The sequence below is a fragment of the Poecilia reticulata genome, linkage group LG7, assembly GCF_000633615.1.
Source record: "Poecilia reticulata strain Guanapo linkage group LG7, Guppy_female_1.0+MT, whole genome shotgun sequence".
NCBI lineage: Eukaryota > Metazoa > Chordata > Actinopteri > Cyprinodontiformes > Poeciliidae > Poecilia > Poecilia reticulata.
Window position 1 is genome coordinate 9,544,116 of NC_024337.1, and position 26,369 is coordinate 9,570,484.

At 40.2% G+C, this 26,369-nt stretch overlaps 1 protein-coding gene across 1 annotated transcript; it reads left to right on the forward strand.

Annotated features, from left to right (window-relative positions):
• Positions 1-1,771: 1,771 nt before the first annotated feature.
• On the forward strand, positions 1,772-26,366 carry LOC103467152 (glycine-rich cell wall structural protein 1-like; the record flags this gene model as incomplete). The annotated part of the gene is made up of 2 exons (XM_017305641.1): positions 1,772-2,551; positions 26,072-26,366. Coding segments are annotated over exons 1-2 (474 nt in total), but the record flags the coding sequence as incomplete, so codon positions are not given.
• Positions 26,367-26,369: the final 3 nt, after the last annotated feature.

The following is a 26,369-nucleotide window of genomic DNA, read 5'->3' on the forward strand; positions in this document are numbered from 1 at the left end:
TTTGGAGAGTTCTGACACTGACTCTAGAAGGTATCAGATCAAATGCATAACAATGGGATGTTTTTCAGTACTTAAAAGTGTTTCTTTTTTGAATTATAAAAGAAAAGAAAGGTAAAGCAGAGGAGGTTTCACGTATTTGAAGATCCCAGCGGGTTCCTCAGAATCTGGCAGATAAAACCCAAATCACCACAAAAGTTTTTGTCTTGACTTTCAGACTGCTTTGTTCATTTTGTAGTTGTCACAAATCCATTTTACGTGGCCACCTCCCCCCCCGCCCCCAGAAAACATAAATTTGTAACTTTTATTTGAAAAGCAAAGGGGGGAAAGAGGATGTTTTTTAAAAGTTTGAAGAAGTGGAAGTGGTTTTGAAGACTTATGGTTGATATCTATTGTCTAAGATAAACCAAAGGTATGACTAACAGGACAAACACTAGATGACAGAGGAAGCTGAATAAACTTCGCTACAGAGTCAGGTAATCTAAAAATCAACAGAAAGTGGAACAGGCCAGGTGATAAAAATAAAATGAATCAGTTAAGCACCCTGTACTAAGGATCTTGCAATGAATAAATGAAAGCACAAAAAATGCTGAGGGAAAGTAAATGTAGGTCAGGTGTGAAGGGAGCAGAAAGTTAAACCGATACACTCACTGTGTGCATAAATCTTAGAATAACTTCAGGTTGTACGGATTTCTTAGAGAATTATTTTTTATTATTATTTATGAATACCCTCACTAATATTAGAGTAAGTTACAGAGAAGTCGCAACCTTTTTGCAGCCATCAACAAGAGTTTTCCATAATAACTACTGGCTATTTAACCTCTCTTCTGACATTATATAGTTGATCTAATCAAGGATTTAAGATTAGTCTGCCAATATTTTCCATGGTTAAGGCCAAGTCCATCCCAGAAGGTAAACGTTGGCCTGCTTTAGTCATGATTAAACCAGTTCTGATGTAAGTCTTAGCTCGTTCCCCTCTTTACAAACCCAACCGCGTCCCAGTTTTAGCTATTTCAATGTTGACACAAGATGAAATCCAAGAATTTGAAGGATTGCTATGAATGAAAATCAACCAAATTAAACAAATTCTGCCATTTCTGAGAAGACTTGTCAAATTTTAATTCTAACTCATGCCAGTTCCTTGATGATGACTAAAAATTTGTGTGTGCTACATCTGCAACTTAGTAATTGATCCAAGTATGTGCTCAACGTTGAAAGGTCACAATCAAACATTTTAAACATGACTGACGCTGTACAACTATTTAAATCTGATACGAGAACAATTCCAAAAAGGTCATTAATATCACAAAGTTATGACAATCACTAGATGAGTGGAAGTAACCTTCAAACTGGCAACATGACAGATCAATAAAGATAAAAAGAAAATACAGTTACTGAAAGGGGCAACAACAGGAAACAGCAGACTCTCAATAGATGAACCGTGAACTTAATCCTGCAGGCAACAGCAAAGAAAGGCTGTTCTGCATTATTGTAGAATGTTTTTCTCCTTATTTATGTCTCCAAAGATGATATAGAACAATGAAAGATGTATTTCTCATTACTTATTAAAAAGAACTTTTACAAAAACCCCAAACGCCTCCAGCAGAAACGCCGCCTGGTTCAGATAAGGGCGGAGATCCAGATAAATAAAAAGCTCCGAGCAGGTGTGTAACACCATGTACTCTCTTCACCCACGTGACGCTTCAGTGCAGTGGACGCCTCTGCGCGTTCGCGTCGCCATCGTGTCTTTCCCTGGGAAAAGACTGACGAGCACGCGCAGCAAGAAGTCGCGCCCGCGAGTTAGTAGTAGTGTTATGATCCATGGTCTGTTTCGTCATTTCACTTTGTGTCAGGCTCATAAACTGCATTTTTGGTGTTTGTTGTACTTGTTTGAGACTTACATCAGTTCGTAACAGTTAAGGTCTAAAATGGTTTTGGGGAGAATAATTGATGCTCACCAATTATCTCAACTGATGTCTTCCCGGATTTTGCCGCATTTAAGCTTATTTATTTTTTATTTCAGCAAGATTTTTTTCTTCATTCTGGAGTAATCATCAGCAGTGATTTCGCTGTTCCTCGCCTTCTGGCCGCCGTGGCCGTGCGGCACGCTCCCGCCCCTTCGTCAGGATTGAGACTGGTGCTGAAGCTGACGAGAATGAGGATGCGGACGATGATGGCGGTGATGGAGGAGCAGCGCTGACTTTAGTCGCTGTTTTCTCTTCCCCCCCTTTTTTTCCCCTATTGACATTTTTTTAATATGGTCATTTAAATCAGGGCGTCATAGAAACAAAAATAATAATAATAAAAAGCAGAAACGCTGTCGATTTGACCCAGCCTGCCTTCACCTCCCTCCAATCTCCTGAGCTCGGACAGAGATGGGGAACGAAGCGAGCATGGAGGGCGGCGGGGAGCCGGGAGCCGCAGGGATGATGGGGTCTGCTATGCCCGGTGGACCCGGAACAGGACCGGGGCCAGGACAGCATATGAAGCCGGTCAACGGGGCAGCTGCCGGGGGAGGAATGGGAGTCGGAGGCCCTGGCATGGGGATGGCAAGGTAGGAGCAGCAGGACTGGCGTTGCTTGGGGTGGTTGGAGTGCAGGGTGGCACTGTGTGTAGCGTTTTATCTAGCACGGAAATGCTTCACAGAAAACGGACGAAAGCATGACATTTGATTTGGAGACGGTGTCGGGATTAACGAGATGTTACGCAGACACCCCCTTTCGCTCGCGTAAGATTTGGGAGAAGAAACGATGGTGCGTTCTTATCGGGAGAGGACTGAAATGAAAAACCAGAGCGCTGTCCCCGGTGCTGAAACGCTACAAGCAGCACCACTGAGTCAAAACTGTGTATTTCAGCACGCATTTCTGTCTACAGAATGGGGTTAATTCCGCATGGGAAGGTGGCTTACAACCACCATGTTGGTTAACAGAAAGCCTGCACGGGTGCTGCTTTGGATACGGATTGAAATGATTTGATTCCGCGGTGTCATGTGCTGTAATAGTATTTCCTCCCTCCTTGGCTCAGCAGCGTAGTGCGTTGCACTAGCAGTTATTTTTGAAGACCGTGCCATTATAACTACGTATCATTATTATGGGGTCATTTTAAAAGCTTGATTGTAACCATGTCATTAATTAAAGTGACAGGCGCTTCGTTTTTTTTTGCTGAAGATGGGATGCAGCTGGATGCTCGAAGCGCCTTCATACCCTCACGTGTTTCCGCATGGATGAGGGGGTTTAGTGTGAATGCGTGAGTGTGTGTGTGTGTGTGTGTGTGTGTGCTTATGTGCAAGTGCGTGCCTCTGCTTTTTTTAGTCATGTAGGCGTACATTTGATTTGCAGAGCTAGCATCTTATGAAAATGTCAGTGTTTATTGACCTAGAGTGATATCAAGTCTGACAAAAAGAAAAAAAAAGAAAAGACAATGGCTATTCCCATACCGTACCGTACTGTACGGTATCTGTGGTATGTGCCATACATAGCACACCATACTGTAATCTACTGTACCATCCCATAAACCATTTGTCAGACCAAACCTTGACACTGATCACAGAATCTTAAGAACCTATTCTCTTACGTACAAATTTCCAAAACATGTGGAACATGTTTATATTTCAGTCCATACAACTAGAATGTGTAACGACTTAAAAAAAAAAAAAAAAAGCTGCAAGCCAATGCATCACTTATCCCTGTTACAAAATGCTTTGTCAACACTTGCCTATAGCTGTTAACGGGCTATAAAAGAACAGTTTCAGTCCGAAGCATCTAAAGCTTTACAACATAAGCCATATGCCATGCAAAGCTTAGTCTTTCAGTCTCTTGCTCCCAGGTTATATGGGACCTACACACCAGTCAGCCATGGCATGGCGTTCCACTTGCCTAAGGTAGAACTGCACGTTTTTTGGGGGATCAATCAACCAAAACAAGAATAAGCACGTGAAAGTGAGATGATTGTTGTTGTTGTTGTGTGTCTAAGCCCCACAGATTGTGAGCAGAGTTTCAGGGGATGTTCAACCTGATTCTCAAAGACGCCATTGGATTCATTCAGATGTGAATTTCAACAGTTTGTCAAAGACTGCAGCTCGTCAAGCCATTTATAACCAGTCATTGTGGTTGAAATCAACCGTAAAGTATATAAAGTGTGCAGGTATTCTCTGCCAGACATTGCGTTATGACTAATATAAAAATTAGAATGTTTCATTTTACATTAAATGATAAAAGTTTTCCCCAGACACCATATTACAAACAAATTTAATTGCAAACTAATACTTAATACGCCAGTTAAACCAAAAACACCACACTCGCTTGAGTACAAACAGAAACAAAGCTAATAAAAGTCTTTACTTACAATAAGTAACTTCAGGAGAATATTTGATGTAGAAATGCAAATAAATTTGCATTTTAAATGTCACCAGTGACATCAGATGACAGGGACGTCTCTCCTAGGGGTAACACCTGAAAGAGACTGAGCAAAATGTAACATGCTGTTGCACAGAGCAGAATTACTCATCTTCCACTCCTCATTCATATGCTGTCTCTGCACACAGAAACCCAGAAACCCAATCAGGATGGAGTTTTTTGCAGGATTTCTGCAGGAATGGGGCTGCAGCTGGTCAACATGCACCAGCGCCAGTACGTGCAAACTGTATTCAAGACGCACCCCTGGATTCATTCATTCATTCGTTCATTCGACCATAGGAGGGAATCACAGAGATGCTAGTGCTTATCCATTATTATTACATAACACAGAAACTTGCGAAGCAGATGACAGCTTCAGCTATCTGCTTATAACCAACGACAGTATGAAGCCTGCTCCGGTTCTAGTTATTATCCTGGTTGGCAGGATTCCCTGTCCTCATCAGTCTTGTGATTTTTTTTTAAAAGTTTTGGTCATTTTTTTTTCATACCTGGCACTTGCATTTTAACTCATTCTGAGTTATAAAAAAAAATAAGATGATAGTTTTCATAGCATGCTGCTCCTCACATTAACTATTTATACCAGCATAATGAGAGGCCATGTGAACAGATTGAATCACGTGGAGAGCGTGTTTGCTCACCACCCGCCCATTTCTCTCTCTGGTTCTCACACACACTCAGCCGCCCTCCTCCGAACTGCTCTGCCTCCCTGCCTGCTCACATCAATCCTGCTCACTCTCTCTCTCTCACTCTCTCTCTCTCTCTCTTTCTCTCACTCTCTCTCTTTTTCTCTCTCTCTCTCCTGAATACGTACATGCATTGGTTCTTTCCTCTTCCAGTGTGTGTTTGTCTTTTTGTGTGCCACTCTGTGTAATTAGTTCAGCCTTTGAATGGATATTCTCGCAACCTTCCATATATTTTTTTTGTAAATGTCTGGCTAGATGATATTTTTTATAATCTAGCCTTGTTGTTTTCCGAATTTCTATATCTTAATTTTCCTTTCCTTGTTAAACCAGATCATTTATAATACAAATCAGGAGTTAGTTATTATGTGACAGTGATGAAAGCTAGCATATGTTTGCATATGTCATTAAAATAGGCAAAACAGCAGCGTGTTTATATATTTCTGTTATTTTTCTACACTGAAAATCTCGATGAAGATCCACTCTGTTTAGAAATAATAAAGTTAATGTTGATGCTTAAAATGCGATATTTGATAATATCACCTTTTATTTTGTGTCTCGCAAAAGTAGACACAACCCTTTAACTTTTTCGTACTTTGTTGCGATAAAATCACAAATGTTTGTTTTTATTTATTAGTTATATTATACATGATGTGATAGATCATGGAAGGAGAATAAACAACATTATTTTGAATTACAAGAATTAGATGTGCTCAAAAAATCCTTTACAAATGATCTGGAAAACACAGTGTTTTTATGCCATTTTCCACTGTCGTTAAGTATTTTAGGGTATGTCAATCATCTTTTTTCACACAAAAAACTGGATGTTTGTTTACAAAAGGTGAAAAATGCCAGGGCTGTGAATATTTTCCTCAACTGTTTACACTGATTCCAACATTAAATCACCTGTCTCATGTTTGTAGGACTGTGTCTTTAAGGATAACAGTAACATGCATTATCCAAACGAGAGTAGGGTAACATTTCTTCTTTTCCCAGTCCAGTTATCTTACTGAGAACAGCCCAAAACGTCACACTCTCTCTCTCTCTCTCTCACCACATAAAATCTTCTTTTCCCTTTCTCCCTGCCCTCTTTTCAAACACTGACTTGCAGCCAACAAATGGCTTTGTTTGAGCAATAGGATACAAGCTCTCTCCTGTAAAGGACGGGTGTGTAAAGATAAGAAAAGAGCGAGGGAGAAGAGGGGGAAGCAGGGAGAGAGTTGAATAAGGTGAAAGGGTCGAGAGAAACGAGAGAGAGGAAGATGGTGGAAGCAGATGGAGATAAGAGCCACAGTGAAACAAGCAGGAGAGGGAGTCTGATGCGATAATAATATATCAGAAGATAAACCGATCTCTTTTGCTTTTGTCTGGAATCGTGTGAAACTGTGAAATTGTAAAATATTTAATTAAAAAACAGATTTGATTTGAACGTTATTTTAAGCATGTCTTCCTGTTTGTCGGCTTGGATTTGATTTGAAATTAAGAGGTCCGTCAAAGCTATGTTTGTTTTTCAGCTGTTGGATATATTTGTGAGCTATTGCTTTATACAGTCACGTGTGTGTGTTTTTAAAATTTCTTCTTTGACTTTTTCTTTGGATTTTAACGTATAAAATCAAACATGATACATAAGTAAAGAAAATCTGAATTTGGTTGTAATGCTTGACCAAAATTTAGCTTGAATTGTTTGTTGTTTGTAACTCAATGTAATGAGTCGCAATGATTTGAGTTGAATGTGCTCTGAATTTCATCAAATGTAAATGGATAGAATTAGATAGTAGCAAAAAATAACTAGATTATAGCAACTTCCACTGGCAAAATAGCACGATAAAAACATAAAAGCTTGAAATTATAAATAGTAAATAGTGAATATGTAATAAAGATATAAAAATATAGGCCAAAAAAACAACAGAAAAATCTTAGAAAATAAAAGGAAATAAAGGCAAGAGGAATTTTAATGTGTTGAAGAAATTATAAGTGCTCTGGCTGGACACTGTTACGTTTTAACCATTAGGAAACAAAACAACAATTTAGATTCAGAACAATTATAAAATGTGAAAAAATATAATTTTTCCTGAATATACTGCTTGAATAAGCCAAGCCCACTGAAGTAGAATAAACATTGTGAAAAATGTGCAACAATGAAAAGCATTTCAGAAGCAGGCAGGAAGGATTCAGTCCTAAACAATCTATTAAAAAAGAAATAAAAGAATATGAATAACACTGGATTTCTGTTTAACAGCAAGCAGGACTGAATTAAACACAATCGGTCAAAACTGGCTGCTGCCAACATGGCGACAGACAGGAGCTTGGTCTTTTCAATAGAGTCAATTTGTGTGCCGTTTATACTGAAGTTGCTGAGTTTCGTTTTTGTTTTTCTTCCTCTTCTTCTTCTGGATTTAAATTGTTTGGCCATGGAAATTTTTTTTTTCACATTTTCACTTCCAGTGAAAAGACTCTGCTGAGAGAGGAGGTGATCAAACACGGTGGCACATGTAGACCACGACTTATTTCTGAAACAGTTTAACATTTTTAAACAAGAAAAAAAAGAAAAAGAAAAAAAAGCATGCGTAAAGATTCAAAACGACATGTGGAGTCAATGAAAAGGAGACGAAGGGTTGATCTTTCCAGATGGTTCAAAGAAACGAAGGGGAAGAGAAACAGACAGGAATAATCTACAGCACATATGGTGCAGGCAGCACTCTTGCTCTTGCATCATGAATTTGTTACTTACTGGCTCAACTTAAATGAATGCTAATCATCTGATAGAGAACAGACTCAAGTGTGTATGCATGTGAGAACATGAATGTGTGTGTGTGTTTTAGGTGGGATTTCTTAACTGTTTTTGCGCCGCTGTGACTCACCTACTGAATCAGATCAACGACAGAAATAAAGTGCTTCAGTGTTTCTTTTCTTTTGTGCATTTTCGACACGCTGCGCACACTCGTGACTAATTTTCACCTTCCAGAGGAGAGGACGTGTGAGAGCCTTTTCCTGTTAAAATATTACTCGTCTACCACTCGTGAGGCAGCAACATCCTGTCAGAGTGATTTTCACAGGGAATCAACTGCAATTGCTACTGAGGTGTGCTGCTGCTGACATTTCTGCTCAGGGCGACATGATTTTTATTTTTTTTCCTCACATCGGCAGAACAACAAGCACTGCTATGATTCAGTTTCCAGACTGCTGAATTGACTGATTACAGGCCGTCCCTGTGGCCCTGTGCGGCCGAGATAGAAACTTAAGCTGTTTCATGCTAAACGCACGCAGGCTGCTGCTTCACTCTGAACATTTGGATGAGTGCAGCTGAGCTTTGTGGTTGATCTAACTGCATTTTGTTCTTTTCTTTTTTTGTTTCAACTCTTTAAAGTAGCTTAACAAGCTTGATTCAGAGAAACACACCACAGTGGGACATTGTGCTAAAAATTCAGATTGACAGCGTTGTAACCTTTTACTTCCCAAGAATTCCCTTGGCAGGATTTTTTTTTTATTGCAATGAAATGTGTTGCTTCATATGTTGCCAGCTGTGTGGTTTATTAGAGCATCCGCCATCTGCCGCAAACACAAAGGATTTCAGAGTCTAACTGTCCACTTCATTACATTCAAGATGTTAGGTAAGAAGGCTAATATAATCTCTGTGTTTGCACGGTTTCATCTGATCCGGTTTTAATTAAACTGGGTCTTTGTATTGCAGGGGAAATTGTACTGTTTACTCAGGGTTCATCACAGGGGAGGGACCCCTGTGAATTATTCAAGCATAAGAAGCTCCTAATCTGAACAAATGAAACACAGACAAATTTGCAAACTTACTTCTGTATGCACAATTTCTTAAAAACATGATTTTGACGTACTTCGGTAGCTGCAAATAGGATTTCTAGGGCTTATTGCACCATATTTTGTTTTGAAATTGTTGACTTTCTTTTTGACCAACCTGTGCAATGTGCTGAAATAGTCAGGTGCAAGGAGAGGAAAGTAAATTAGAGAAAAACCTGCGAAAACTCAACCAAAATTTTAGGCCTTGAGGAACAACTGATCGAGACCCTTTTGCATAAAATTGTTTATCGCCTAAACTCAAAAGTAAAATGTTTTGTTTCATAAACATAAAGTGATTGTGAATGCATTTGACAGAGGGTCTGTACCAAAACGAGAGCAAGAGTCTGTTTCTATAAAAAAAAAAAAAAAACCTCCAAGGCATTCGATCAACAGACAGAGGCTCTCTGTCTTCTCCCCCGATCTCGATCTTAATCAGGCGGCCACATAGCCTCCAAATACTGAACGTGGTCGGGTGGCTGCACCTGGAGATAAGACAGCAATAACTACAGCATCACACCCAGAAACTGTATTACTTTTCAGCAGTGAAAAGATGCTGTCTCCTGGGCTATAAGTGAAGCCCAGTAATGGGCTCAGCAGATATGATCCAGTTATCAGAACCAGGCTAAGGAGTGGAATATGCAGAATCACAGAGACGGCACTTGCGGAGAGCTGGGTGAGTGTTTTTTTTTTAAACTGAAGAAACAAAAACATTATTCCTTGCTCTACAGGTGATTTACATCCCAAAAGGGAGGAAGTGAATTTAAAATCAATGAGAGAAATAGTTTTTTTAAAAGCTGAGAAAAGTGAACTTCAGTCAGTAATTAAAACTCCTAAATAAGGGAAGATTAGAGACATCAATATCAGTAAGCTGTTCCTCTCACACGGACTTAGAAGCTAGAAAAAAAAAAACTTTTAGATGTGTGAGATTATTTCAATGTGAGGTCAGTGGGTTGGATTGATGAAAAGTAGATTGGCGATGTTGCAAATGCTTAGAGAGCAACACTGATGAGAAAATCAACAAATACTTAATAAAATTGTAGAGGGACGTCGTAACTTTGGAATCCTGCATCATATGCAAACAGCAACAAGCCAACAAGAGAGGGATGTGCTTTCAAATGTACAGATCTCTGTGGCATCACCTACTTAATGTTATGCAGTTAAATAATTAGGAATTATCCTAACACAGAGGTGCAGAGCAATGGGACAACATCTGTTTTTTAAAAGCTATCATTGTATTTTTGCATCATCGTAAAAATACAAAACCAAAAACTAACTTAAAGTGACACAATCTCTCATCTTAAATCAGCTAACTGAGTTAGCTGATTTAAGATGGAAATACAATTGTCGGCACACAGAAGGTGGCTGTCAGTGTTTGAAACGTTGCTGTTTCATTTATTTCCAGGTTGAAACTTGGAGCAGCGTTTAAGCAGCAGCACAGAAAGTTGTCGATAGAAGAGAACCTTCTGCTGTTGCCGTGTTTCTTAAGAGTGCTGCGTCTCCTTCTAAGGGCTCAGCAGGGATTTGTAACAGACACCGGCACAGTTTGGCCTGACCTCATGTCGTGAGCAGAGTACATTTGTGCTTTAACCCGGTCACCCAGCATTACAAGTTTGCACAACATTGTCAGGTTAGGGCATTCCTGTACAGCAGTACAAATCTGCAGTCTACTGCAAAGTGAAATAAAGTTTTCAAAGGATAGGTCTTTTATTTGCCGTTTAGCAAACATATTCTTTATTTTTATTTATTTTTTCACATTTTGTCACATTGCAACCACAAATTTGGCATGTATTTTATTGTAGAAGGATTTAAAATGCTGTTGTAAACTGAAAAGTGTGGTGTGCTTTTCTATGCAACCTATTTTACTCTTGGTTCAGATGTGACAGTTTAATTAAAATTGACCTCTTTTGCCTTATCTGTGTGTCTTTGTTCCATTTTCCCCTGGACTTCATCAAATGCAACAGAGCTTAATACTCAAGATAATGTCGCATTAAAGTGTGAAATAAAATAAAAAAATCTTAGTATTTATTCATTTTCGTATAAAATAATATTTAAAGGTAAAGTTGCAGCACACTGACGCAAAACATAAACTATTAGGTACTGTTTACACAAAATAGCTTTTTAGTTTTTTTTGTTGTTTTTAAAAAGAAGTATTAAAAATGTCGGATAATAGATGGAAGATTGCTTGAGTTACTATGGTAACGGCCGCTGGTAATAGTTTTTCATAATTGGTTTCAGAATTCAACATGAATACACAGGAACCCCTTTTATCAAATTATGTATTATTACATCTCTATGACTCACCCACAGTAATTATTCTGGTTTAAAAAATAGCCCACCCAGAACCACTCTGCAATGTCAACAAAAGTCTCAGTGCAATTTATTTATTTCTCTTCAAAAAAGGAGTTTGTAACAAAAACATGTAAATTATTTATTTATTTATTTATTTATAGATTTTTTTTTACATATTTCTTAAAACTGTCATCATGTCGTATCAGTGATTAATATGAGACAGACAAGCTGTGAAAAGATCGACCTCCTCCTCCCTGAGGTTGTGCAAACCTTGTACATACTGTCATGATTTCAGCCCTTCAGCTCCACCTTGAGTGTGCTGATTACTCATTACCCTCACCTGCACTGTGCTGCTCCCTATTTAAACAGCTGCTCGTCACCAGCTCAGTGTGAGATCGTCTGTTATCACAGTCACAGCTTTCAAGTCTTGCTCCATGTTCTATGAGTCTCCTGGTTTCCTGGTCCTGCCTGTTTTTTGACCACAGATTTTGTCCTTTTCCCTTTGCTGTTTGAAGAATTCTGACCTCCTGTTGCTGAACCCTGCCTGCCTCTGACCCTGCCTCCAGTTTTCTGTCTATTGGATTTACATTGCCTGAGAAGCTCCAGTGCATGACCCTGGATTGTGTCAACGACTAAGTCTCTGGTTTGTGGATTTTGTCCCTGTCATCTGGTTGCCCCCTGAGCCCCCGTGGCCCCCACTGCCCATTCACCCTACCAACCCCAAGGTGGCTTCCCAACTCCTGTGGTTYCTCCATTCCTGACTCATCAGTGTGACCACACCCTGTGGAGCCCCCTCTTCACCCTTATTTAGTAATAAACTTTTGTTTACTGAACTCTTGTCTTGGCTGCGTTTTGGGTTCTGGCTGATTTTGCTTGTACTTTACAGTACGATCTTGCGAGAATGAACCCACAGCCTAATCCTGATTGGTGTTCTAAGGTGGAGGGTGCCATTATTGGCCTAGAAAGTAATGTCCAGGTGCTTTTACAGGGACTTTCGTCTTTAAGGGCTTCTAAAGCCCAAGCTAGGCCCTCCATTACACTGCCACGTCCTCTTGCTGTCACTCCCTCAGTGAATGCTAACAACAAACCTAAGATTCCCCCCCCCGCCCCCCCCCCGGAGCGTTTTGATGGGGATCCCGAACAGAACATTTATCAGCGCGTCGCTGTCTCAGAGTCTGGAGAAGGGCCAGAGCTACTCTGCAAGACTTCTGCTGTTTATGCCCGGAATGCCTATTGCCACAGATCCCTGACCCCCAGATACCTGGTCGGTCAGAAGGTGGGGTTATCCACTAACGATATGCCCATCAAGGTAGAGAACCGCAAGTTGGCACCCTGTTTTGTGGGCCCATTTCCTGTTACTTGTTAACCCAGTAGCTGTGTGTCTCAGACTGCCGCCTTCATTGCGTGTACACCCCACCTTCCACGTCTCCAAGGTCAAACCAGTGATGTCGTCCAGATTTTGCCCTCCGGCCAGACCCCTCCTCCCCCCCCCCCGACTCATTGATGGGGCGCCTGCCTTTACTGTTAGGCGGTTGCTACGTTCCCGATGTTGGGGCCATGGCATCCAATATCTTGTGGACTGGAAAGGTTATGGTCCTGAGGAGAGGTCCTGGGTTCCTTCTCGCCTGGTCCTGGATAAGGGACTCATCTGCGACTTCCACCGCCGGCATCTGGAGCAGCGGGGCGTTGTGAGCCGCCCCTTGAGGAGGAGGTGATGTCATGATTTCAGCCCTTCAGCTCCACCTTGAGTGTGCTGATTACTCATTACCCTCACCTGCWCTGTGCTGCTCCCTATTTAAACCGCTGCTCGTCACCAGCTCAGTGTGAGATCGTCTGTTACAGTCACAGCTTTCAAGTCTTGCTCCATGTTCTATGAGTCTCCTGGTTTTCTGATCCTGCCTGTTTTTTGACCACAGATTTTGCCTTTTCCCTCTGCTCTGAAGATTGTGCCCTCCTGTTGCTGAACCCTGCCTGCCTCTGACCCTGCCTCCAGTTTTCTGTCTATTGGATTTACATTGCCTGAGAAGCTCCAGTGCATGACCCTGGATTGTGTCAACGACTAAGTCTCTGGTTTGTGGATTTTGTCCCTGTCATCTGGTTGCCCCCTGAGCCCCCGTGGCCCCCACTGCCCATTCACCCTACCAACCCCAAGGTGGCTTCCCAACYCCTGTGGTTYCTCCATTCCTGACTCAYCAGTGTGACCACACCCTGTGGAGCCCCCTCTTCACCCTTATTTAGTAATAAACTTTTGTTTACTGAACTCTTGTCTTGGCTGCGTTTTGGGTTCTGGCTGATTTTGCTTGTACATTACACATACACCAAAATGCTTGCAGCTATAACTAAACAAAATGACTTTCCACAAAGTAATGACTCACTGGGACTAAGTTTGAAAATTTAATAGCAGAAAATCAATATTTTACATTGGATTCAAAGTTTTTTTTATTTTATTTCATTTTATTTCCACTTCAGAAAAATGCACTAGTTTGAGACGCTGTATCAGAGGAAATCACAGTAACACACATTGAAGTTGTTGATGGAATAAAAAGACAAAATGTGGACAAGTTAAATTATTTTGTGAGGCACTGCAGATCTTCTTTTTTGAGTTTTTTTTCATGTCAGCGCTATTTTCCATGTATGCCATTGCTCATCTTCTGTTTCGTTCAGCTGAGAATACAATTCTTGGGGCTTTTTTGTTGTTGTGGTGTGTGTATGTGTGTGTGTGTGTGTGTGTGCGTGCTTGCGTGCGTGTGTGTGTGTGTGTGTGCGTGTGCGTGTGTGTGTGTGTGTGTGTGTTTGTCAGTAAATATGTTGCTGTGCTCTGCCACTTTCCCGCTTCTGCACCTGCGAGGGTTGTGCTGTGTTTCTCATTATGTTGTCACCACCTGACAGCAAATGTATTGATACCGTAGCGGCGTTCGGCGTACGTGGATCCTCACACGCTCTCAGGGCGTTTCTACGTCGTAGTCCCATTAGCGTTATCGCCTTCACACTGCAAAGTCTGATAAATGATTGGCTTTTCTTTCTCAATAACTTTGCACCCTTTCTCTGCCTGTTTCCTTTTTCGAGCACTAAACTGATTTATTGTTCCGTCCTTCGGTCTTTACTCGGGTTTGTTCAAGGATGGAAGGTAGAAAAAAGGATGCAGAGAGAAAAGAGAGAGAAAAAGAGATCAGGATTCCACAGATTTCTATTTGTCTTCCTGAAACGGCCTGGGTGTAATATCCAGGAACACGTTCTCTTATTTAAAACTGACACTGACCATGTTTGCGCCCTGACAACAGCGAGTATGGCAGTTTCCTCTGAATAGCACGGCTTCATTTTCATCACGGTTTTAGCTCCTGCTTTCATTTGGACTCAGCGTGGAGGGTCGGCACAGAGGCACACACTGAAATGTAGTGTCACTGTCGTTGGCGTAAAGGTAAAAACTATAGGAGTTTTGAATGTCGCCCACATTGGATGACTCGTCTGAAAGCAGTTTTTCGGCTGCTTTTAAAGAGCTGCAGCTTATTTTTTGTACCAAATTTGATTAGTTGTCACCATTACGGGCATTTAAACTGGGCATAAATGGTAAATAGACAAAACCTATATGGCGCTTTTCTAGCCATCCAAGCCACTCAATGAGTTTCAACCAACCACATTCACATATGCAGAGACATCCGTACACCAATATCCAGAGCAGCTTTCAACTTGAAGCTGAATGCCTTGCCCAAGGGAACGTCAAACTCACTTCTTTCTAATTGCAGGACGACTGCTTCTCCTGCTCAGCCAGAGTTGTCGATGCAGCACTCTTACACAGACAACACATCTGATTCAAATGAAGAGCAACGTTTCATCCTCTCAAGGTTCAGTCCTTGTACAAAAGCATATTGTGCTGTCTGAGTGAACACGGAACATGTTGCTTTGGAATCGGTGCCGTTTTGTTTCGCCTGCTTTGCCAAAGCAGCGAAACGAGCAACACCCCTTCACATTGAGGCGCAACACCTCCGTGATTATGAAGATCTCCTTCAGCGGTCCGCCCACCTGCTCCTTATTCTGTACGATGGTCCTGCGTGACACGTAATGAGCGGCATAAAGGGAGGAGAGGAGGAGAGCGATGGAGAGGGAGGTAAATCCAGCAGGACATATTGTGGCTCAGCAGTTCTGTTGTGTTGTGGCCCTGCCAAGGACAGGCTGCATATTCTCGCCATCACACCGCAACCTCATAAAAACCTTCTCGCTGCTATTGATTTTGTGTATTGAGAAGTGACGGAGTCCTCCGCGCGCCTGCTGATTTTTAAGACCATCGAGCGTCTGCAGTCAAAATCCAGGGCTGTGTTTCAGACGGACCGATAAATCGAAGTTGGACAGATTCTTACAGCAAGAAGTGCAAACAGTTACACATTGATGGTGAGGATGGTTCTTACGTTGCTGCTTAGCTCAAACAATCAACTGATAAATTTTGTGTTTCGTGGCACTGATGTTAGGAAAGATTTTATAAATTACTTTCCGCAGTACTAGCATGCATGCTTCCTGGACAGACTGCCAGTCCATCACAGGGCAACAGAGAGACACACAACCACAGACTGACATCTAATGGCAATTTAGACAGACCAGTTCACCAAACAGTCATGCTGTTGGGCTGTGGGAAGACGAGTACCCAGAGAAAACCCACAGACATGCAGGGAGAACATGAAAACTCCATGCAGACAGACGCCAGACCGGGATTCAAACCCAGGACTTTTCTTATTGCAAAGTAACAGAGCTGCGGTACAGTTCCGATGCACTTTGATAAATAAACATTTAAATATATCCGTATAGAACAAACAACTTTAATGATTTCAAGTCTCAAGAAAACTTGAAATATATAATAAAGTGCTTCATTACTTTTCAAAAATGAGCAACCACAGATCTGAGAAATGTGTTGATTGGCAGCTTCTGATGTACATTTCAGCATGTTGAGTGACACAGAGTGCAGCAACATAATGGAGAATCTTAACTAGGCTGAGATTAAATTTTGAAATTGTTTTAACCCTTCCATGCATGAACTATGATCCTTTGTGTCTGGATTTTTTTTCCAAAATGTTTTATTTTATTTTCTTATTAAGGCATAAAAAATGGTAGGAAAATTTAAATTTTTTTTATTTTACTTTATTTTTTTAGGTGATCAATTGTAATTTTCTCCAAATACAAAGTTGTTATTTGAAAAAGACATCAGTAGCATTGTTTTTTATTATTTTTACCTGCTAGAGTCATCTGCAGTAGAAGGAGGGATGCTTTTTTTGTCTGTCGGCCATATTGGATTTAACAAAAATTATTTCTTGCGTTTGCAGTGGATGGCCAGTAGTTGATGGTGTATTTTATGATGCATTATTGTCCACTTCAGTAGTCTGTGTGCATTTATAACATAAAAATCCACAAAAAGCACAAGAAAATGACTTTTAGGCAGCTGTCTACTATAGTGACCACTGTGCATGAAAGGGTTAAATTTAAAAATAAAGTGAGAATGTACTGAGAACCAAATATCTCATGGGTTCAGTCTCTATTTCAAGGTGTAAGACGCGCCAACAGTGAGAACAAATAACAACGGAGGTGTGCATTTTGAGTTATTAGCGTCCTAATTAAAGATCGTAGCCGATCCTGAATTATTAATGGCTCATTTTAAAAGCCTACTGAGTTTAAAATTGAGTTAACAAGCGTCTCGTTTAAAACTTCACCAGAGCCCAGGCCTGCAGCGTGGAACGACTGCAGGCGCTGCAGTCGACTTGTTATGGCAACAAGTCGGTTTCTACCAGCCTGACTTGTTGCCATAACTGTAACAGTTTTTAGGGCTTTAACTGATATTTGATCTTTACCCTTTCTTTTTCTTAATAAATGATTACATGTAATCTCCTGTGCACAAAACCACACATCACAGATTGCCGTATTTATTTAAAAAGGACAAAGCAACAATTGAAAGCCCGTATATAGGAGCATAAAAGTCCAGTGATGGTGTACTGGCTGGTGTATTGCGGTCTTTACATGTGTCTACACTTCATTACACATGAATCAAACTGGGTCATCAACAATGCTTTGCAGAACTGGACGACCTGCTGAGCAGGCAATTTCACCGTTTGGATCAGGTGTGAGGGAGCAAGCTGCATTTAGAACGGGGTTCTGCAGCTCCGGTCTTCAAGGGCCGGCGTCCTGCAGCTTTTATATGTGTCTCTGGTTCAGCACACCTGAATAGAAAGACTAAATTACCTCCTCAGTATGGAGCCAAGTTCGCCCAAGGTCCTGCTAATGATCAGATTATTGAAGTTGAAGTAGAGATGCATCTAAAAGCGGAGAGTCCCTTAGATGCAGCATGATGACACCTCCTCAGCTGCACACATTTGGAGGTGGGGTGCATGTTTTTTATACACGTACTGAATCTGAAGGATCATCAGGTAAACCAAAATGGTTTTTACAAGCTTTTATCTCTTGGTGTCTCATAACAACAAAGCTTTGAGAGAAAAAACATGCAATCATGCATGTAGAAACTAATATTTCTTTTGGAGTTTTTGTAAAGTTTTATCTGAGGTTTGACACTCATTTTGGTGTAAAAGTGCTCATTCAGTTCCATCTGATAAATCTGATTTGATTCATTTTAAGGTTGTCTTCATCTCGATGCACATTGCAGGAACTAAAGGCGATATTTTCTGATATATTTTACTGGCATGACTCTCTGTGGAGGTTTTTTTTTTTTTTTTTAAAGCAAGTGCTACATCCACTGATTGAGAAATTTCTTCCAGATGCCTCATGGTAACATTTGACCGCCCAGACCTGCACTAATCCACATTACAAACACAAGATTGAGTTAACGTGTGACCTCCTAGGGCAATAGAAACATTTAGAATCTGTTCAAATTGCAATGTTCAGCTATTAAAAACCTATTTTCCATGATGGATTTTCTTGCTGCTCAAATTTACACACTGAATAAACTGCAAGAGAGAAATCAGTTTATCAGAGAGAAATCAGTAAAAAAAAAAAAAAGACACCAGAAAAATAATGTGGGGCCAAATCCTATAAAAGATGTGTCAGAGTGGCAACAGCTTGTTTTGCCGCATTTTGAGCAATTTATGTCAGTAAATAGAAATTGTTGCTACTAAGGTGTTCTCTATTTATAACCTTCTGCCCCACTTACTGGCCATTTGGAGCCTGAGAAGCACAAATTAATCCTTTTATTACACACACAGCATGAAATAGCCTGCTGCTGTGGCTGCTGCTGCTGGAGCAAAAAGGGCTGCTGGTTGAGGGAAACGATATTTGCAAACCAGGAAGTAGCAACTCACTGACACGTAAAAAAGAAAAAAAAAGAAAAAAGATCTTACGAGGGAGTTAAAAATTAACCCTAAATTAAATTGTACAAATGTTTTCTTAATGTAAAAAAAAGAACATGTTTTCATTTCATATAGCTTGTCAATACACTGGTCAGTGACTTTTCCTGAGAATGAATAAGAAAGCAGTCCAGTGCTAACTTATTGCCATTCTTTGATTTATGTGTCAAATTCTTCTTCTATAAAATTAAAGAGAAAAATAGTTGTGGATGTTTCTGTTCCTCTGATTTTTACTTTTTCACAAATACGTGTTTTTAATGGACAAAGTTTGGTCAAATTTGATTGGCCGCAGTTCAGCTTGTTTGAGTCCATGTTGAATCAAACTTTTGGTATTTTTTCCCACTCGGTCCTTTATTTGTCTGTTGGAATTATTTTTTTGCTCTTCCCATTTGCTTATTTACACGCAGCACAAAGCGGGCTTTGTTTTGGTAGTTTTAATGAGAGTAATTATGAAGCGAGTTTTATTTAGGGCCAAACAAGCCGCTCTGTAAACAAGGATCATGGCGACGGAGAAGGAGGACAAAAACTAAGCGAGGATGGAGAAACAACAAAGGGACAGCTTTTAGACATGTAATGAATGAATGATTGAATGAATGAATGGATGAGAGTCAGTAGAAATCATGTCAATTGTGTCTCTGTCTTTTGTTTGTTTACAGTGGTTAAAAAAATGATTAAAATTGATCACTTAAACCTATAAATGTTTTGCTGAATGTATTTGTTGACTCACTGAAAGAGTAGAGAAAAGCATATTCAAAGTTTGCTTGTCTAAATCACAAGACTGTCAAACCTTCTACAGCCTTACTTTTTGAGAAGTTATTCATTCTTGAATACCTAAAAAATGATTTACGTACTCAAAATTCTCTTCTTTTTTTTTTTGCTGTAAAGACCAACAAATCTGAGTTATTACCTCTTTTATTCTTTTTGCACACCTAAAATGTGAATGGAACGGGGGGTTTTCTCCTCTTCAGGTCAAAATATTACATGAGGTAAAAATGTGTCTCTGTAAGCATGAGTCATAACATCACAACAAATGAAACAAACAAAAACAACAACAACCACGCCTTTTTCTCAACACACTTCATCATGACACTCCCTGTGTGTGTTAATGGTAATAGTTCAGGTGGTGCAATGCTTCATCTGATACACAGCACCACAGCTTTCTTTTTCTGTTTTTTTTTCTTTTGCTTTTCATACCCACCAATAACTACATAATTGGAATTGATCTCTTTGCTACAGATCAGTTCCTTGGGAGAGAGTCAAGTCTTTTTATATTCTGAGACAATTTAATGAGTATCAACAGTAGAAATCCACACTGGTGTGCTGCTGAAACTGATTATGAATGCATAGCGAACAGAAAAAGCAAGATGGACAAAAACATGTTCAATTTTCGTGTTTATATATCTACAAACGTTTGAGGAGGGGAGATTATTTCTACTGAGACTGGCTTCAAAGTCTGCTTTAGTCCGTCAAACGTCTCGTTGAATATCCTAAACCTTTTTTTTTCTTCTCATGTAAGCCTCGACTTCATCGTGTGTTTTCTTTTTAACCAATTCACCAGCAGCTTCTATTTGGCAGAATCAGCCTGTTTTCGTTTCAGAGTCAAACAGAAAGAGCAGTCGTACAACGACTTCAAGACTGTTGCCCATTTAACCAGCAGACTCTGAAACAGGCTTTCTTTTTTCATCAGACACTTTAGGTGTAGTGTTGCTACTTAACCCCTGCAGAGCTGTAGTTGCCCTCTTAGCTGTAAGTGAGCCTGCGAGTTAATAACTCAGTGGGACGTTCATTCAGTCGGCCGGTCAGTTACTCGATGCGCTGAATAATTTGTCTCCAAACAACCATCTTCAGGCTGGACAACAAGCACTTTGTGGGCTTGTTAACTAGCAGGTTTTATAACACTCGCTCAGCCAATGGTCATTCTCAGAGTGAGGCCTATTGATTCAAGCTTAGAAATCCAATTTATGCCCCAGTTTCCTCTTTTTTTTTTTGCATGTGTTACTTACAGTCTGTCAGCGGTTGTGCAACCTGTATGAACAGGGTTCACTCCATTTTTAACCCCAAGGAGAGGAACAGACACCTGTCTGTGTGTGTGTGTGCATGTGCGTGCGTGTGTGTGTGTGCGTGTGTGTGTGTTTGGTTGAAAAGGAGCAATCTATTACACACTACTGGTGGTGAGAGCGTCTCCAACTACTGTGAGATTGTTCTCGAGCAGGGACATCTAGACGTGTGTAAGTGTTGCTGTCATTTTATCACCTTTATTTGTGAAACAGAGAAAGCTTCTCACAGTTCTCTTTGAATTCACATCTTTGTGCACCCACAGTTCTTCTGTTTTCCGAGCACCGTTTATATAAGTTTTGTTGAAATTAGCGCATTTTTGGCCATTTCGGTGTAAACGTTGAGTAGATAAAAGTCAACAAATTTTTCCCTTTAGCATGATCATATTGTAAACGGTATTTGAAAAAGGCTTAGAACATAGTTAGGAATCTCACATTTGATCAACAATAAAGCAACAGACCAAGAAACAGTTTCACAAGCCGTGCAAAAAAAAAAGAAAAATTAAATAGATGATTGGTGAAAAAACCTTTTGAACCATAGTCAATGAATTAGCATCAGTCTTTTTGTAATCTGAATATAGCCAAGGCGGTGTATATTTGCCACAAATACTGGTTGATCCTATTAGCTTTCTTTTACTTGCCACCTAGTGGTTTTGATGTGAACTGCATTACCTTAATGAAGGAGGAAGTGGCAGCAGACCACGTGGTTTCCAGCCTATAACATTCGGAAATTGTTTGAATCTGAGGTATGTTGAGTAGAGGGTTTCTAGCTTACTAGTGTCTTCTGCTATTAGAATAGACAAATGAACAATTATTTTAAAATATCTGTAATTTTTGTCTTCAAACTGGCAGAATCCTGATATATGCTTGTCTGTCTACTAAAGTGAGCTAAAGAGAGACTCTCCAGGACATAACTGATAAAAAAAAAACAAAAAAAAAAACATTGCCTGTTCAAAAACATATTTTGGCACCAATAAAATAAGCTACAGAGTTAAAAAATAAATATTTGTTTTATTCCTCATGTGCCTAATGTAGCTAATTAGCATTCAAGTCATCAAGCTTCTTTCTTTAGGATTTGTATGACTTCAAAAATTGCAAATAAATTATAATATATATTTTTAGGGGTTAGGAATCGGCTGCACTTCTTGCTGACAGTGTCACTGCCACAGTTCCAGACATTATGCCAGCAAAGAAAATTTTATTTACAGATTTTGAGTGACTAGGCTAGGTTCTTTTGGGGCTGAAGTAATAGCAATATTACTCAGATGACTTGAAGAAACTGTTAAATATAAAGAGAACAGTGTCTAAAAATATGGCTGTCAGAATTTTGAAGCACCTTGCAGTAGTGTTACATTCTGTGTTACACCACCATGTCATTTTTTTTTTCTTTGTTATGCATAAACTGTTGATGATGCAGGTGAATTAGAGACTAGAATGACTGGAGTATCAGTTTAACGCAGCCGCCTGAGAAGTCTATTGCCATTGACATACAAAATAAAAACCTTTATCATGTGCAATACACTTAGTCAACATGTATGTACTCATAAGCATGTGTTCATCCAGTCTCTGTCTTTCTTTCTGCGTGTATACCCAGCAGGCATAGCGCCCATAGTAACTGCAATTAGTAGGTTGCGCCTTTGTTGTGAATCATCTGACAGAGTAGTACGGAGGAGAAAAGAGCATCGACTGCCAAGTCCATCAGTTGTTTGGTTGAGGAACAGACAGAAATGGCCCTACTTGTGGACTTCACTAATATTAGTGCAAAGTTGTTGATGTAAAGAGATCTGAGAATGAGGACTGTGGGTCACCAGGGATGTGAATCAGAAACAAAGTAAGAAAAACAACAGGGAGAGTGGTACCAGGCCTTTCAGTGAGGTAAGAGCTTCCGGTAAGCTTCTGAGAGAAATCGTTAGGTTTTACATCTAACAGTTAACGTTTGTTTAGTGAAAGTGGATAAAAGAAAATATATCTACTATCTAAACTACTTTTTACACTGAAAAAGCCCTTCCCTCTTCATGCACTTCTTTTGTTTATTTGTTTTTGTTGCTACCCATCTGTGCCACCCATCTGGATTTAGCTGTAGCTACAATCCAGTAGCTTGTCATGTGAATGAACCCTTTGAGATTTCAAGAGGATATAAAAAATGGGCTTTATAAATAAATTTGACTATTATTATATTTCCCAGTGTGGTTTGCTAGTGGCCCAAAACCTTAGAAATTATTATGGAGGCCCTTCCAGACTTGAATATTGTTGTTTCTTATTTTTTTTTAAATTTCTTTAGACTGAACCATATGAGATATTTTAGCTTACTTCCTGCATCCAGATGGTGAGTTTGGAGTTTGAGTCCAAAAAATGTTAATCACAGTTAAATGATGACAAGGAAGACATTCAGATTTTGACTCAGAGCCATGTTGGTTTGGATTATTTTTTTCTTAAATGAACTAATCTTTTCAAAGATAGATTTTGTGTTTGCTCAGGTTATCTTTGTGTTTAAAAAAAAAAATACTGCAACATGCAGTCAAAGTTACTTTTTCCTGCCTGGAAAACACATCAGCCCTCCAAAGTCTTTATGGGCCTCATAAGATTTCTGAGAGGCAGTCATTTTATTTTATTTTATTTTCTCTTCATGAAGTAGAAATATAATTTTCCTTTTGGGTGAGCTAAACAATTTTTACTGTATGTGCGTGCAACTTAGACACTGGGTGAATATTCACGCTGGTGTGATGGGAGAGAAGAGGAGAAAAGGACAGGAAAATAATGGGAGGTAAGGTGGAGAGAAAGGAGGGAGGGGAAGAGGCAGATGGAAATAAATGGGCCGTACAAAAGCAATTCTGTCAACAGCCCTGAGTGGGAAGAAATGCAGGGAGAGGAGGAACGGGAGAGGAGGAGAAAATAGATGTTTGGTTTGGGCACACCAATAACCTAAATAGACTTGTTCTGCTGCAAGTACAGCAGTGGAATAAGGAACTTATCCATCTTGGAGGAGAAAGACCTGGAAAATCCCAGTTGAACCAGTTTCCTATGGAAGCAGTTTTGTGTCAAACAAGAAAACAGTTTTGTTTTTTTTTGTTTCATTTGACTGTTTTACTGTTTCTTGAGTAGATTAGTTTAACCAGCAGTTTGAACTTTGAAGCATCAGTCAGGTAAATGTTTTTAACACAACTAAAAAAAAAATTAAAATAAAGGTAACTTTTTACATTTAAATGATTAATAATTCCAGGTCTACAAATGCATATTCATTGCCTCGTGTTCTTATAAAAGTACGTTAGTCCTTGTAAGCGTGACTTTTTCCTGAAAGAAGTGTTGTGAGAAAAAAGGGTCAGTAAATGTTCACTCTTCTTTGAGGAGTGGACATGAAAATGTCAAGAGAGGAAAAGATTACGCCAAAGAAACGAAAAGCAGTTGAACAAGGCCACTATTACTGCCAAGAGAAAAGAAAGTAAAGAGTTAGGAAATAAAAATTGTAGAAAGTCAGAAATGGGGAAAACAAACCCCGAACGTTTTACAGGGACAGAGTTTGATCTTAAATAGATGTTGGGAGAAGGAGGAGAGAGATTTCAAGTTTTTAGTGTTGACTGAAACATCTCTTAGCCCTGACTGCTGGAAATACAATATACTCCTGATCAAAGAAGATCTTGTTTTTCTGTGAGTGCATCCAGAGTTATCATTACAATGGTAGTGAGTCTGTTGCCTTTGTCATAGAGGCAGAAAGCCTGGTAAAAACCGGCCACTTTGCTTTGTATAGAGGGTCTGGTCTCTCGGCTATTGAGAAATGATTGCTTCCTGGAGGCGTGGACTGTGTTGAGGTTTTAAAGTTTATCCAGTCGCTAACGTTTGCCCATGACGTATATAATGCAGTTTGACGCTATAAAGCTTATCGGAAATTGCCTGTGTTATAAACAAACATCCTCCTCTGAGAAGATAGAAGAGCCGATCTGAACAAGGCCAACTGTTAAAGTTCATTCAATATTTGGAAACGCGGCCAACATGGACTGAACGGCTTCTTTCACTTGCTCTGCTGCCATTGCTGAAACCGCAGGCAGACCACCATTCTGAAACAGCACAGAAAATTGACGTTGTCGTTCACAACTTCTTATTCTGTTTGCTGATTTTGAGCAGTGAGAATCTGAGACAACGGGAAAAAGCCCAGACTGTGCTGGAAGTAAAATCCTTTTTCAAGTGGAATTGCACAGGAAGGCAATAGCCACTGCCCTAAAACTCTGCCCACAGCAGAGTGACCCTACGTTTTAGCATTCACAATTAACTCTTATATCTTATTATAAGCGTGCATTTTATTATGTCTACATGTGCATTTAATGGTTATTCAAATACATACCTAAAAAAACAAAGAAAAACTTAGTTTGGAGTAAAAGTTTCAAATATTGGTTGATGCTTTAAATCAGAGGTCTCAAACTCAATTTACCCAGGGGCCGCTGGAGGCAGAGTCTGGGTGAGGCTTGACCGCATAAAGGATTCCACAAAAAACATTTAAAAAATATCCTCAAATGTCATCAACATTTAATTATTTATCCAATACCTGAACTGCAGGCTTTGGCTTTGACGAAGACATAATGAGGGTGTGACAAAATTTTTGGTGCCTTCACATTGCAGCCTAAAGTGACCCAATTCCGATTTTTTTGTCAAATCGGATTTTTTTTACCGGGTCGTTCACACTGCCACCTGTATGTGTTCTACAGTCTGAATGGGCAAACAACCTGAGTGTCCCGCATGCGCAGTAGAGGGCGCAATCGCGTCAGCGTTCTAAGTGTTCTGCCAACCGCCATAAAAAAAAGTGCTCAGTGTTTGCGGAAGTAAACATGGGGGCTAATGGTGGAGCTTACCTTACACATTTGAAGTTGTTGTTCAACCGGAGCAGCATATTAACAATTTAATCCTCATTATAGTCCATCATAGTTGTTTTTCTTCCAACTTACGCATATCAGGACGCAGAATTTGTTGAGTATCAGTGGCGTTCAGTTCGGATGAATGCGGCCTGGACGTTAGGTCGCATTTGAATCGGATACGTATCAGATATGGGCCGCACTCTTTTCGAATGCGATCCATAGCAGTCGCCTTTCTCTGCGTTTGATCGTGGCATTTGTTAATGGTAGAAAGTAGCTTAGCCTAGCACCGAATGTCAGCCATGACGAGGAATGGTGGGCGGGACTTCCTTCAGAGGTTCGCTCACTAATATTATACTTTCATATCACAGTGGGGGCCACGAGACATCGTCCTCGTCCCGCGGGCCGCGAGAATGAGACCTCTGCTTTAAATCTTATTTTTGCTGGGGAAAATATATTCTTTTTTCATTACCAGATAACTACTAAATACTTTTGAGATTTGTATATGTAAACTGTCACGTGTAAGAAAACATAAGGGTGTAAATACTTTTGAAAGGCGATGCAACATAATTAGATGTGACTTCAGAGAATTGACCCAGATTTCAAGGCTTTCTTCTGAGCACGAATTCTCTTTTGTTTTGTCTCTTTCAGAGGTCCAACGGGCCCGATGGGTAGTCCAAAGCCAGGAATGCAACAAGGTGGACATGGCGGAGGAGGGATGGGTGGAATGGGAGGAGGGATGGGAGGAGGTATGGGAGGAGGAATGGGTGGAGGAATGGGTGGAGGAATGGGAGGTGGGGGGATGAGTGGGACGGGAGGAGGAATGGGGGGAATGGGAGGAGGAATGGGAGCAGGCATGGTAGGAGGAGGTATGGGGGGGATAGGAGGGGGGATGGGAGGAGGAATAGGGAGTGGGATGGGAGGAATTGGTGGAGGAGGAATGGGGGGG